A 15,304-nucleotide genomic window follows, 5' to 3' on the forward strand; every position below is an offset into this window, starting at 1 on the left:
AAAATCTTAAACCTAATGAAGACAAGCAGCACCAGCTTCTTCTAAGTCAAATAAGCCTTTAATTTCATTAAAACTCCAAACCTGGGCTGCACTGTGCAGACTGCGTGAGCTTGTTGCTCATGTTTGCAGTTAAAAATCCTTGTGTGAACTGGTGTGGTATTGAATTGGATCATCTATCACTTTTTAGGTTTTAATTAAAATGACTTAGAATAATACATCTTAACAGGAGGCATGCTTAAACAATCTCACACCAAAACAAGGGGCATTTTAACATTCTCACATGGCCCGCTTGTATTTATTGTGTCTAGCTCTATAGTTTTATTGTGCTTCTACAGAAATCAGAGATTTTAGATTTTTGATGGACTTTATCTGGAGACAAAAAGTGAAACAAAGTTGGGATGGAGCTTGAAGCTTTTGTCATGTCGTGGAATGTGGTGGAAGCCCAGTCACCAGTTTCTCATTAGTCCTTCAGTGCTACACTGAACTGGAAGGAAATATAGCTCAATATAGCCCATTTAGCTCAAATCCCGTTCTTGGAACAGATGGGAAAGACATGTTTTAATTATCCACCTACTGTACAACTCTTGTTTCCAACTACACCAAAACTTTAGAACTCCATACCACAGATGCCGTAGGTCAGAAATTAGATTATTTCACTTATTCATTTCAAAATATAATTCTGGACATTTTGAAACAGTTCACTCTGTACTCTAGGACATTTAAAACTCATAATCATATCTACCTAAGTGCCCCCAATATAGTCGGACTTATAGTCAGGAAAGAAATCCCGGTGATGTTTTACTTTCACTGCATAGGCCTGAGGTTCACCTGGGATCCTGTGAACACCTGTGCTTTTCAGAATGCCTGAGGGGATAGCTCTGTTGTGTTTCAGGAATATTTTTAGACTCCCATTACAACTGTTTTGCACAGACTTGGTTTTGGGGCACAGTGGAACAAGCCTGTGCACAGAGAGCAAAATTCCTGTTTGTCATGTGCCAGCGTGGATAGATCTCTTCTGGTTTTTCATGGGTCTCGTTCAATCTGCAAAATTGGTGCGTCCACCTTGTGCGAGAGCTGCTTTGACAAAAGAAATAGCCCCTCTGAAAATAGTGTCTCATGTTTTTATTTCTTAGGCACAGGTTTTATGACTTGAGACTAGAAGTGCAAGCCAGGGGAATTCTTATTTCATAGTTTTCAGGAGTGGTATAGGCACTTCTTCTAAATAATCTAGATAAAAATCTGGTAGACATCTGTTAATGTTATTGCTCACATTCATGTGCCCTGATGCTCTTTTTAAACATGATATGGATTATGTGTAATTAATTAAGAAGCAGAAGGAAATCTTTCAGAAAATATGCTGTTATTGAGGAGCATTTAAAATGGTTATTTCATTTAGAGATCCACCTTGCTTTTCAAATCCATATTTATACAATACACTTTTTATTAAACGTTTTGTATCATGAATTAAAATTTATATACATTAGATGAGCTCCTTCTGTCTGTTTTTTTTTCTAACTTAGAAGTCTTTAACCCATTAAAATAGAAATGCACCAACAAAAAAATGAAATAAAAGTCCAGAGAACAAGGAAAAGTGGAGTTTCAGTTACATTTTATTGTAATCAAGTCAAAACACGTTTCAGCCTTTTGTATAAAGATTTTCTTCTTTTTTTAAAAAAGTAGGAGGTTGGAAAAAAAGTGGCATTTTCTTCAGAAACCAGAAGCATGAGATGCACAGTATAAATTACTGCAGTAGTTAACAGAGGAATCTTGCTCACTCAACAGAAATTTAAATTAAAAGGACAGGAACAAAACCAGAGAGATCACATAAAAAATAAAATAACCACTGCTACAAAAAACAATAATCTTCAAAACCTGTACAAAGGTAGCAGCTTCTAATCTATTATCCCCCTCTATTTACAGGAATCGGGGTCAGTCAGAGCTGTGCATGGCAGTCAATGTGACTGAAAGAGAAGTCTCCACTCACTCAGCAAGTGGAGAGCGCCTTGGTTTTTAGGATAATCTGAGGTCACGTTCAGGGTCAAATCTGGAGGCAGAGCTGCGTTACTTGGGATTCGAATGAACGCATCTTCTTCTCCTTTCAGAATCCTTTGGTTTTTCTTGTTTCCTACATCAACCTTCCTCAGGTATGGCTAAACGATAAAACTTGACTTGCAAAAGTGACTTTTTCTGCTTCATATTCGTGGCAGTCATGCTACCCAAACTGAATTCTGCCGTCCTGTTGCCTTTGCGACATTTCCTGACCCTTTTTTTTTACGTTGGTTCATGTATCCTAAAAGAAAACGTGCAGACGAGTGCAAAACAAATTTGGCACTCAGAAATGACCAAGCACAGGGAAGGATTTGACCGGGAACAGGACCTCTACACAGATTATCCAGAATGACATCTAACAAACAGACATAAGCCATGTTATTTTGTGCGTTGCGTTTCTCTGGGGGCCGGACTGTACTGGCAGTGGGTGGATGTCCCCCCAGCATGATCCCACCTCCCAACCCCCCCCAAACCATTTCTTCAGTGTATGCCTTGGTCGTTAGTTCAGCCATGTTGTAGGATGTGTTGAGAACATTTCTCTCCTGTGTAACAGAAATCTCTTGACCTGTGAACATTTAAACCTGTGACCCTTTAAAATATGGTCTAAAGGCAGTCAATAAAGCACAAAGTAAAAGTTAAAAGCTGAAGGAAACAATAACTGCAGCATACAGCACAATGTTTCAGTAGAACGGCTGTGGTCTGGCACTAACACAGTGAAACAATATCCAAATAGTAAGCTACTTACTAGGTTTTTCTTAAATTACACAAGTATATATATATAAAAATCTGCATTGTTCTGTTGCATTATCTAAGGAAATCATTGTTTAAACATTAGCTTTGGAAATGTACTTTTAGACAATAGCTAGGCCCTGTCTCTTGAGCTATGGCCGATTTGGTTGCTGTGCCAAGCAGATTGAGTCAGGGTCTGTGATGACTAGTGCAGAACTGCAGTGACAACACTATCCGCTGTCTCCGTGCTGCTCTTCTGCAGGAGAAACTAAACAGCGAGACTCATCCTGTGGGCTCACTCATCCCAGCACCGGAAAGCTCTCCCTGTTAGTGCACTTCGGTCCAACACAAAATCGAATCCGGCTCCTCCGAGAGGCGCAGCCGCCCTCCCTTACAAGTCGTATTCGGTCTCGACGGGGGCGATCTTCATGAGGGTGGACTTCAGAGGATAATAGCGCCCCCTCCAGGTCTTCCAAAACATGCCCTGCTTCCTCTCGTGCCTCTGGCGTGGGATGTTCTGGAAATACCTCCCGTTCAGATTGGACCGGCCACAGTTGCTGAACCACCAGCCACCTGCAGGGGGAGACCAGCGAGAAAACAGACTCAGGCCCAGCACTTCAAGAGCCGTCCTGTATGTAGGCTTTGCTAAAATCCCCAGCAACTGCAAGGTTACCGTATACTTCAGGCATTTGCTAAGAAACAGATATTTAGTACCATTTTAACAAATGCAACGTTTCGGCTGTGAAGCCTTCACAGCCGAAACGTTATGTTTTCTCTATTCTCTTTTCAGCATGGAATAAAGCTATTACTTGTTCCTTTGCAGACTACCCATGCTGACGCAGCTCCCCACCGGAACCATTTTAACAGATGCTGTCTTTCCTGTGATCCATTTATACCCTATTTAACAGACATTTGGGGGTTGTAATTTAAAAAAAAAACTCTAATGTTGAAGCAGGAACCCTAAAGGTGACTCTTGGCATTCTTGAAAGACATCGCCTTGCGATTGCTAACCCTCCACCCCGTCCCCTTCCTGCTCGGTCACTTTTAAGTAGCCTGAATGGTTGAAAGCCATAGCAAGGAGACTCACCGGTGAGGTGCTTGGCGCAGTTCATGTCCAGCTTGCTGTCGTTGTCTCTGTCTTGGGTGGAGAACGGCAGGCCAGAGGGCTCGCTGCTCAGTGCGCTCTCCACACTTCCCAGTGGCCGCTCCTGAAGGTGGAGGGAGTAGTTGGTCCCTTCCCCGTCTAGTTGGAAAGGGAGCTGGATGCTCTGCGCTTTGTCGTCCCAGTCTGTCAGCTCCACGTGCAGGACATAACTTCCTTGCTTTGACAAGGCGTGAATCTTCTCCAGTCCCAGCCAGAATTCACCTGGAAGGAGGGGAAGGAATCCAAAGAACAGCTTAGACTCTAGTCTATCAGAACATGTGTCACCGAAGGTGATTAAATGTGATGTAACATCCATTTGCTTATTTCGAAAACACAAGGAAGAGAATGTCTATATCGGGCACCCTAAGCTTTGTCTGTCAAAAGCCATGATTAAAATGTCACCTAACATGTGGATTACAGACCAGGAAGATCTCATTAAATGGTGAGATAAGCATGACGCTTAGCAGCAAAGACGCATTTACAAGGATTTATGACATCTTTGGAACGGATTTGATTTCTCTGAAAGTGCTGGGCTTATGGTTATGTCCCTTGTTTCTATGTTTGGGGTTAATTTATGCAACTGCTTCAGACAAGCTCATGGAGATCTATTCTGCTGTCACGCCTCTCGGAATGTGGGAGGCCAGTGCGATCCTCTAATTTACAAGGAAAATTGGGGCTGTTTTATTTACCATCCAGACTGCCGAAGCCATTCTTGTAGGCCTGCCAGGGTTGATCAAAATCCACTGAGCCATCCTGACGCCTTTGAACAACTGTCTGTCCACCTTCTGTTGGGGAAGAGAGAAGCAGGCACAGGGATCAGCTGAGGCGTTTGCTTACTGATGTCACAGGCATTACTGGATATGACTGAAAAGAACTTACTCCACAAAACACAACTTTGCTTTCTGTCCATTAAAAAAAATGATTTTGGATTGCTTTATAGGAATTTATAGATGCTCTGACTTAATAAGGCTTTGCGATTAGGTATGTCCTTTCCAACACAAAGTGGAGACATTAAAATGCTATCTGCTTATGTACTCCAGGATCTGTTGTTTATTCCTTCAAAGAAAAAGCAGAAAGCTCCCTCCCCATCTATTGCATCGGTTTCTACACTTCTGCTATCTCTTCTCATGCAGGTTTGACTCACCAGCTGTCATTTCACAGTAGACCTGGAAGGGCTGAGAGTTGATAGGCTGGACAGTGTAGACCCCACTTCTCCTCTCTCCCCTCAGGAACAGCACGTGACAGTCAGAGGCCATGTCTGCAACAAGAATGAAAAGACCAGTAAATTCACATGGCTGCTTATTAAAGGTAAGCATAATAGATCATCGTTGTTTTCCTTTCTAAGCTACTACAAAGGTCAACTTTTTACACTTTGAGCGCTGTTATTTCAGTAAATAACGAGGGGTGGATATAATCAATCATATTTTTTTTTACCTCATTAGTACTTTAAATTACACTAAACCTTAGGTTTAACGGACTTTGGATTTAAAGGACAGAAATCTCTTAAAAGGGAATTTGTGTCCGTAAAATCGGAAATACCGGAGTTTCCCTGCAATAACAATGAGATGCACAAAAAAACAAAACAAAAAGTCAAAATAAATACCACTGAGTTTGAAATTCAGGAATATCAATGTGGTAGGTGGTAGTGGTAGTCCAAGTGCTTATGATGTGTGTTGTTTCGTGTGCTTTACCAAAGTTTATACCTTAATTTATGCCATTTGAAATAATGAGTTTCTGTAATGATGAAATTCACGGGAAAACATTTGTTGATTGCAATTGTTAAAAATAAGTCAAAAGATCCAGAAAGCTTATATAGAATATATCTTTCTTTTCTATCATATTCTGCAATGATAGACACCCCTTCCTTCTTTTTATCTGATAAACCAAGGGTTTCACTGTAATGTTTATTTACATAAATCAGGACAAACACAATACTTTTAATCTGATATCATTACGAGAAAGCTAAGTGGAATCATCCTGAAACCCATACATTTCTACTCCAACTAGTAACTATATTATTAATGTGCTTTCGTTTGAGCTTTGAGGAGAGTAAATATTTAAACAGTGTTTACTGGGGGGAAAAAAACAACAGATAAAGTCGAAACCCTGGTTTCAGCTCTATGACCTCCTAGAACTTTGTACTTTCCAGAAGAAAGACTGCCAGCATCAAGCTTGTCTGTGGACCCAGGGCCAAAGTCCTGTTTTTATTGTCACTGAAAACCAAAACACAGGCTCCCTGATGTCAGAAGATGGTTAAATATTTCACACATTCTTCAGCAGAACAGTGTGTGTGTTGAGAGGAGAAAGGGTTGAGCAGGCTGTGATGAACTTTCACCTAAATTCTGGTCTGGCTTGGGACTAGTAAAAAAAAAAAGCATTCCCCACCCTTTATTACCACATGGTTAGCCACTCTGTTTCTAACTCTTCTGACATTTCTGAACTCATCGCCAGGAGCTGTGAAGATGTGGTTCTGTGACTGAACAGGCAGAGTTGTCTTTTTAATGGTTCGCCACCCACTCAGAATCCAGAAACGCAAAACCGCCTCCCGTGATGTAATGGGGTGTATCTGTGTCTCTTCGGGTTTTACTTATCTCCTTTCTGTAGATTGAACTGGAACGGGCTGCTGGATGCACTGCGGGGCCTTTGTGTTAAGCAGGCCTTTGGGATTCCTGCTATTGTGTTAAGGTGCCCAGAACTGCGCACAAGTTAACTTTGCTGAACACCGAAGGCCATGCAGCCTAAACTCAGGAGCGTCTTGTAGTAAACATGACCTTTATCCTAGTTCTGGTGCAGGCTGCTCTATGCCAGTCTGTGCTGCCTCATACAGAGGCCCCTCAGTATTCCTCGCAGACTCTGACACCTGGCCTCCCTCCCCTGTCAGCCACGCCAAGCTCACGTGTACACTTGTCAGGCTCTTACACTTATACTGTGTGGCCTTGGAGTGCACAAGAAGGAATTGCTAGACAGAGCAGGGCCGCAAGACCTTCAAGAAGAGAAAACATGTGCTGCCTATGGGCTTCTGTCTATCGGAGTGTTTATATATAGATACAGACCCACTCACTTAGAGTCTGTGGAACAACAATTACTACTGACATACACTCATTTGCAAAAAAGGTTAAACAGTCTGTAAACTCTGGTACATACACACTACATACAAAGGCAGATGTCTGACTTAAAATCAAATCTCCCCAGATGTAAGATGAAGATAGAGGGGTAGCAGTGAACTGTGTATAAAATAAGCAATTATAAGACAAAGAGTAGTGTGTATTGGGGGGGGCAGTTCAACTTTCACATACTTCTCATTGTAACAGCTGGGATAGAGCTGTTAGGTTTGGGGGGGGGGGTAGGGGGTAGGCGGGGGTTGTCTGGCTCTGACAGAACTAGGAGAAAGGTTATCCATCCTTGAGGAATGGAGAATATGTGTGTTTATGCGCAGAGAGGGTGAGAAGGCAGGGGAGGGAGACTAGTGTCTTCGGAAAAACAAAGGGAAGTCTGTACAAAGTTCACGAGCTTAAATTAAAGCGCTCCCTCCTCTCTGGCAGCCCGGCTCTTCTTGGGCTTGGCTCAGACCCACGTTCCCTTCCCAGGCAACTTGTAGCTAACCCCCCCTTCCCCCACCTTCAAGCCCTCTGCCCGTCCAAGTTTTAAACAACTCCTTCTGTTCCGAGTCCACTAGAGTGCTTAGCAGACAGCCCGAGTTGTGTGAACTCTCCCCTACTTGGTCTGGTGCCAAAAAGAGACTTTTGCAAAATTCTTCAGAATCCATCTGACGTCACAGTGTGGGGATTCTGCATCAGGAGCTGCTCGTTTAAGACTTTTAGCCATTTTCTTTGCTTTTGGCCAGAGCATCACCCTTCACCCAGTTACTGTAAGGAACTGAAAAACAACAGGACCTTAACCACACTCCTGTGTTGTTGTTGTTGTTGTTGTTGTTTGTTTAATCTCGTAAATAGCAACTCAAAAATACAGATTAGCTCCAGCTCCTCTGGAGCATTTTAGATCTGCGATGTGTTAATGGATTTTGATTGTCCCCCCCCAAAAAAAATTGAATTCTAATTTTCTGTTTTACTCATGAAATCCATTGTAATACTTTAAGTCCTATTGACCTGCCAAGCAACAGGACTTTAATCAAAGTGTTGTCTGATATAGAGTCAAATGATTAACAAACTGAATAACACCCCCAACAGGACATCAGTCATGGACTCTGAATGTAGACTGCAATTATAAATATTTCGAGAAAAATACAAAGGAAATCCTGACCACTAATCTACCCCCCGACGCTCCTAGACTCTTAAGTTCATTGATCATCTACCTGCCTTTCTGATCCCATTAATGAAAGAAACGGATCCTATTCAAAGACCCCACAAACAGAACAAAATCACTAACATGTTACTTTAAAGAATTAACATACAGTATATATAAATGAGAGAGAGTTTTCTGGTAAGAAATGGATTTGGAAGGATGCGTCTCCAGACAGAGTGTGAACTGATAGCCGAGTCTGCATGACTTCCAGTTCAGCTCAGCTCACTCCGCTATAAAAAAGGGAAAGAATCGGTTCTGCTAATTCACTACAGATACCGCCCCCCTCTTTGTTCTGTAAAACTGGAATCTGCCCCCCCGCCTTGACTCAGCCCCGGACTGAACCTTCCATCCAGCTCTGAACTTTCCTCTACTTGGCGACTCACCAAGTTTCAAGATCCTGTTAAATCCAGACGGTATTTTACCAAACGGAAATGCATAGACGGGTGTTTTCACATCTGGTACATCCAGGTTTTTAAATGCTCTGTTTCTGACGCTAACCCCCGGGAGCCGTCTGTGAAGCACGATCTTGCTTCGCTCAGCCCAACTTACCGGCAGGGGAGTCGGCTTGCTCGGTGCTGGCGTCCCGCGCCACTTCCACCACTTTGCGCTTGAGGAAGCTTCTGAGGCCGGGACTCGCCGCTCTGCCCTGATCGATCTGCACACCAAGCAACGTCGTGTTAGGGAAGTCTGGTAGCGCTCGGAGGCTGATTGAAGCCTATAAACTCACTTTTCCTTGACCACCGCGATATTCATTTTAGGTTTCGCGTTCGGTGACGCACTGTTAGGGTTTACCAACACCACTAATCAAACAAAAACGTAGGACTGAGTCTTTACACCGGACAAGTATGTTTCAGGAAAACGCCGGATGCCACTTAAATTGCAAGACGAGACAGCTGCAACCGCAGTGCCTGTGCATCCTACCTGGTTCTGCAGGTTCCGGATTCGGATGTTCTGCTTGTCCAGCTTGTCCTGCTGTTGTCTGATCCTTTCCACCAGGTCATCGATGCGCTGGTTCTGCGCTTCCACCACCGACTGGAACAAGCAAACGCGCAAAGTTTAAGCCTCGTTGAGTTTCACAGACGATATTTGCAAGGATAATGCTATATAACATTATTCTGTTTCAGGACAATAATGAAACATTAATCTGTTTTATCATGCCTTTTAATGGTTTCTCGGTCCTGGACAAGCTAATAAGTCAATACTTCAAGTAAAGCCGTTACTGTGTTATTGTAAGTGCAAGTTCATTCCATTTTAAATGGGAGCTACACGGTTTTAGCAAAAACCCGAATCAAGTTCAAGGCTACAGTTTTCATTTCTTCCCACAATGACAATGAAAAGGTACACAGTGACATTACAAGCTTTTCTTTTTTTTTCTGTTGCTTCGTTCTGAGACAGGGAGCGATTTTGTTATATAATAGCGGAAAAGTCCCGAGCTCTCGCCCGGCTTGACCTTCCTCATCGCTTTTGTTACAAAAGTCTGGGAAGCTCATCAGCCAGCGGTTTATGCCGTTCACAGTGACCATCGATAGAGCGGTTTCCTAAAAGGGACCAAAATAGATACGGAAATCGGAACACCCTTGTGGACGAACTGCTACGTTTCGCAATGTGCACTGCAAGAACCGAGACTGCTCCACAAACGAGAGAGAAAAGGTGTGTGAGGTGGACTGTTACTTGATCTCCTCTTGCGTGTTCTTTGTTTGGAGAGGCTTTGCTGATTCCAGTTTCCTGCACGTACTGCATGTTCAACTTGGCACTGACATCGTGCTTCAAATATCTTTGGAGCTACGCTCCGAGTCTGAGAGAGCTACGTGCCGAATTGAGCCTCTTTATGGTCATTTGTTTTACACTCGGTTACCTGTCCGACCCTTGACACGGTTAAAAGCAATTAAAAAAACAGCTTGGACCTCAAAGTTTGTTTTTAAGTGCCCCAAATCGATGTTAAATAAACAAGAGATTGATTTTGAAGGATTTCCTATTATGCCATTTTCAGCCTATCGTTGTTCTCTCGCACTTGACTGTGGATTTGTCGCTGCTTGTGTTTTTAAATCTCCCACCGAGCCGTGTTCGAAATTTACACCATTCTTCACATTACAAAATTGTAAAACGGATAAATAAAGGGTGTTTGGATGTTCCATCCAACTACTGCTTTGTTTCTAGACCCATGTAAGTTTAAAAAAGACATATTTTTAAAAATCGCTAGAATTTCCTTGCTTGCAAAAACAAACCCAACACATTAAGCCATTTTTACTAGAGGAAAAGAGTGGTCCAATAACACTACTGAACAGTTTGTTCTATCTCTTAAGGTCACAAATGAAGTCTGGTGGGCAGCTGGTTATAATAACATGACATCTGTATAAAAAAAAACCCACTGGTTTAGAATAAGAAAAAAAGACATCTGTTACCAGAACCAGGAGAGTTCGGAGGATTGAGAGCTTTTATGAGGACTACTGTACGGTGTTCACTGTCTTATCACTTCTAAACCTTTGCTCTTGAGCATAAATGGCAAATCAATTTCAGTTGATCTTTGACGTGCATTTACTGTACTAAATATATGTTTTCCTCCTCTCTGAAGTCAGGTTTCCTTGCTACTTTGCTTCTAACAGCAGCAGAAAGCCCTAACCCTGCCCCCAGAAAACTCACCTGGATGATCCGGACATCACTGCCACTGGTACTGACGTTGGCGTTGCTGCTGCCTGGTCCCTGATCTCTCAGCAGCCCGCTCACTTTCTCTTCCAGCTGGCTCATCCTGTCCTGGACTTTCTGACTCTCTCTCTGCATCTTCCTTGCCTTCTCCCTCAGCTCGGCAGAGAGGCTGAGGACGGTGAGCTCGGTGTATTTCAGGCTCTGGGCGTCCGCGCCCAGGACCACGCTGTCCTCCTGCAGCTTCTGGGTCTGCCTGCCCAGCTCGGCCACCGTGCCGTTGAAGGACTTCAGCTTGGCGAAGATCTCCCGGATCTGGCCCTTGGTTTTGTCCACGTGCTCCTTGAGGCCGTGGCCCAGCTGCAGGAGCCCGTGGGCGATCACGTTGACATCGTCCCAGGCGGCGAACTGCGCCCTCTTCTCCTTCCCAGCTGTCCCTTTCCTCTCGAAGGTGGGGAAGGCAGCAGCTGACTCCAGCAGGATGGCTGTGCAGAGCACCAGGGCTGCTGCTGCAGTCTTCATCTTCACTGTCCTCTTTGGTTGCGTCTCTGTTTGGGAATAAGCACAAGTGCTTGCTCTCTCTTTGTTAGCTTGAGTCCTGTTCTGTAACTGCCTTGTTCAGTTGCCTTATATACGCTCAGTGCCCATAGCATAGCTTACTCCTGCATGCTTCCAGCTTGATTGGCTAGCAGTACAGGAGGGGGTGTGGTTCCTTCGGAGATCCTATCGGGTTTCCTACTGCCCTGGACGTTTAACTATTTCTGCTGGAAAGGTACAATGATGAGGATTTTGCCTTCATGTCTTATATCTAAAGTGCGATCACACAAGATGGTGAAATATAGGTGAGGTATACCCTTTTCACTACTGGCTTTTGGGGAGAGCTTCTCATTTCATGGAAATAAGAACCTGCAATCAGTGTTTGAAATAAAGCTTGGTACAATTCCAATTGGTTTTGTATATAATGGTTCAGTTACAGTATTTACAGCATATACAGGATTATGCAGTGTAATGGAGATACAGACAGAGTCTCAAGACACAGCACTATGAACAACAGAATAGCTCTAGATGTATGGAACAAATTTCATTTTGTATTTTGTGTGAATCTAAAGATTTTCTGGCTGTTACCGGTTAACAATAAAGGCAGCTTTCACTAAGACAGATTGTCCTAAAATGTAATTAGTTTGTGTCTTGGTATGACCTACACAAACAAATTCCAAGAATTGTTCATAAGAAACGAGTAAAATTCTCTAGATGCCTTGAAATGTGTCTTCAGGGATCGTTTTAAATGGCATTCTTAAGGATTACATGTTTTTGCAGTTGCAAGTCCTAAAGCAGCCAACACTTAAAACGATCTTGTGTTTCTCCTATTAGTAACACTATTGTTGCACATTGAGTAAAAGGAATTGTACAGCTGTAATAAATGACAGGATGTGTCATTCCATAAATGAAGAAAAAAAGACTGAATTTTCTGAAAGGAGTCATATAAGAATAATAATTATTCTTAATCACTTTATGTGAAGTATCTATATTTGCACCTCTTAATACAGCTCGATATTTCACTGGAGTAATGTGAGTGAATATTTTTACTCAAGGGTACCACTGCAATGCCTCTTCTGTCAATGTAACCCACCATCTCCCCCTTACTGTATAGGGCAAGAGCACTGAGCACTGCAGTTTTAGAAGAAGCATCTTGAGGAAAAATGACATTTTTTTTAGCTCTCTATGGCCACGCTTGTGCAATGTCTGATTCCTGTAAGAGTGCAGGTTCGTCTCTGATGTGGTGAGCAGTGGGTGTATTTTTCTCACATTCTCTCTATTTTAACAAAGTACACTAAGGACACATAACACATGCGACAGGTGGGAGCTCACTCACGACTAAGGGAAAGGTCTAATTAAGCAAGACAAGGCATTACTGTCAATAGTTTTACGTTAACAAAATATAACTTTGCCAACTTTGTTCTATAAGAACAGTTCCTGAAAATCAACACGTATACTGTAGGTGTCGAAACTGAGGAATATGCTGACACAACAGGAAGCAGGTTGTGCCTATGTGTGGACTAGCTTTTCGTGATGTTTTTTTTGCAACAGCTATTAGCAGCTCATTCAGTGTGCTCACTGTGCCTCTGCCTCTGAGGGTTGGTCTGAAACACGGCTTTGGAGTGCAGTGTGAGAAGTAGGGGAAAGTTCACCCTGAGAGAATGCCAACATTATGTCTCCGATCCCCAGTCCGAAGCTGACAACTTCCGTGCGGCCCATGCTGTGAGGCTGGAGTTAACCCTTTCCAGACCTGGGGAGAACATCGTGTGCTAAAAAATGATCCAGAACTACACCATCTTTCTGAAGAGATTCTTGTTGTTTCAGCACAACATTTGAAGGGAAATCTGTAGTCCACAGCAGACTGTTGTGTGATGTAATCTAATAACCTGGCCTGTTTCCAGAAAGGTGCTGATTAAAGACCAAGTACAATCATGCTTATAAGTGGAAAAGTCTGTTTTAAAATTGGAAAAACTCCACTGATATGTGATTTTGTAAATATTCCTTGCCAAATAACTGTGAAATAATGGGTATAGGCTGACAGTGGGTAAGAAGAAGTTCAGATGAGCATGTGAACTTACCACTCTCTTATTTTTTCCCCCATGGGTCCATGACTGGTCTTGGAATTTTCTACTGTCCCTTTTGTCTTCTTCTTTTAATATTGCAGCTGAAATAAACGTGACTGTCCTGGTTCATTGCGCTGTTCTAAAACCTAAAAGTGAGAAATGGCTTCAGCAGTTCAGTGAATAGGCCAGACTGTACAAGCCCACAGTGGAATTTTGCCAGGACACCAGGATTAACACTCCTACGCTCGTGAACAGTGCTGTGTGATATTTAATGCCAGCAGCCATATCACTCTGCAACTCCCAGCTGGCAGCCCACTGAAGCTCAGCAGGTGTGAGCCTGGTCAGCACCTGGATGGGAGACCTGGGAAAAACTAAGGTTGCTGCTGGAAGAGGTGTTAGTGGGGCCAGCAGGGGGTGCTCACACTGTGGTACAGGTGGGTCCTATTGCCCCAGTATAGTGAGGGGGACATAATACTGTAAAACAGGCACTGTCCTTCGGATGAGCCGTAAAAGAGAGGTTCTGACTCTCCGTGGTTATTAAAACAAATACCAGGGCGTTTCACGAAAAGAGTAGGGGTGTTACCCCGGCGTCCTGGCCAAATTTCACATTGGCCCTTACCAATCATGGCCTCCTAATAATCCCCATCTCTAAATGGCTTCATTACTCTGCTCTCCTCCCCACTCATAGCTGAGGTGTGGTGAGCGTTCTGGCGCACCTTGTAGTTGTGCCAAATTGCTGAATTTCGACAAACCTATCAATCCCTTTAGGACTAAAAGTGAATTCTCTGTAACTGTGTGACTAATGGGTAATTCATTCACACAGTTAAGGATTGCTACAGTGGAATAGCTATTAGAATTGATGGGAAGGTTTCCTTCTTAATTAACCCTGGCTATAGATAAACAGCATGGTTTTCTCTCAAAGCACTAAATACTTGTTACACCATCACTAGACTTGAGCTGTGAGTAAATAACAAAGAAAGAACCACTCGACTCTAAGAGCAGCCAATAAACTGGAGGTATTATTTCTTATTTACAGTAAAAGAAAACAATTTGCAATGATTGATTATTTTTGTCTCTGCACTGTTACAAAGGGACATTCAGGAAGCACTCAAGAGCTTCCACGGTTGATTATGTGGTGATGGCACTGGAGTTTTTCTACACTATGGCTCCTCAATGATGGATCTTGTGTTCCCCACCCACCACTCACATCTCGCACGTACAGAGAATGCTGCCAGGAGACAAGGCATGAAAATGACGTCAGTACTCCCCCCCCCGCCCCCAACCCACACTTCCCATATGTTCCTAACGTCACTGACTGGCTGAGCATACGGGAAAGAATAGGAAATCCTTGAGCTGTGCTAAAGGCTCTGAGCTGTGCTTGATCGTAGTGTGCAGATCTGCAGTACTGTACTGTCCATCCTGCTCTGCATGCATTAGAGAATCTGCATGCTTTTTCCTGAACTCCTTTGAAAAGGTGACTCATTTCATACAATTTCTTTATAAGATCTTCCCTGCCATGAAAAGTCACATAAAGTCAGTGTAATGGGCATGTCTTTGAAACAAAGCACAGAAAAACCCTAACTGGACATTGGCAATCCAGCAAGCATTCATCCCGTTGGAAGAATGCATCTGTTAAAGGGACATTGTACCTTTTTTAAAGTTTACCAGGTATGTTAATTGAGACTCATTTATACAGTTGATTATTTATTGAAGCAGTTATTTGAAGTTATTACATCCCAGCATATGGACATGTAACATCCTAATCTGGAGTCTAGAGCTTTAATCTGCCTCTTGTTCTGTGCTGTTTAGTGACATTTGTTTCATGATTGTAGTTTAGGTT

The 15,304-nt window shown here is 43.0% G+C and overlaps 1 protein-coding gene and 1 long non-coding RNA gene across 2 annotated transcripts; one reads left to right on the forward strand and one right to left on the reverse strand.

Moving 5' to 3' along the window:
• Nucleotides 1-1,592: 1,592 nt before the first annotated feature.
• angptl4 (angiopoietin like 4) lies at nucleotides 1,593-11,478 on the reverse strand. The gene is made up of 7 exons (XM_088622313.1): nucleotides 10,865-11,478; nucleotides 9,146-9,256; nucleotides 8,774-8,879; nucleotides 5,067-5,180; nucleotides 4,612-4,707; nucleotides 3,866-4,144; nucleotides 1,593-3,351 (listed from the first exon to the last, which is right to left on the reverse strand). Exons 1-7 carry the CDS (start codon nucleotides 11,384-11,386, stop codon nucleotides 3,170-3,172), a joined length of 1,410 nt encoding a protein of 469 aa, XP_088478439.1. The 5' UTR covers nucleotides 11,387-11,478; the 3' UTR covers nucleotides 1,593-3,169.
• Nucleotides 11,479-11,503: 25 nt separating this feature from the next.
• Nucleotides 11,504-13,335, forward strand: LOC148639058 (uncharacterized). Its single transcript, XR_015930885.1, has 2 exons — nucleotides 11,504-11,706; nucleotides 12,953-13,335. It is a non-coding gene; the product is annotated as an uncharacterized LOC148639058 (long non-coding RNA).
• Nucleotides 13,336-15,304: the final 1,969 nt, after the last annotated feature.

This window comes from Lepisosteus platostomus, chromosome 27 (assembly GCF_059453375.1).
Source record: "Lepisosteus platostomus isolate fLepPlt1 chromosome 27, fLepPlt1.hap1, whole genome shotgun sequence".
In the NCBI taxonomy this organism is placed as follows: domain Eukaryota; kingdom Metazoa; phylum Chordata; class Actinopteri; order Semionotiformes; family Lepisosteidae; genus Lepisosteus; species Lepisosteus platostomus.

What these genes read in the sequence shown, in the direction of transcription:
- angptl4 (XM_088622313.1), bottom strand. Translation starts at nt 11,386, where the DNA reads ATGAAGACTGCAGCAGCAGCCCTGGTGCTCTGCACAGCCATCCTGCTG. An exon ending in TCCGGAACCTGCAGAACCAG is followed by an intron (nt 8,880 to 9,145) that starts GTAGGATGCACA and finishes CTTGGTGTGCAG; the next exon opens with ATCGATCAGGGCAGAGCGGC. An exon ending in CTACTGTGAAATGACAGCTG is followed by an intron (nt 4,708 to 5,066) that starts GTGAGTCAAACC and finishes CTTCCCCAACAG; the next exon opens with AAGGTGGACAGACAGTTGTT.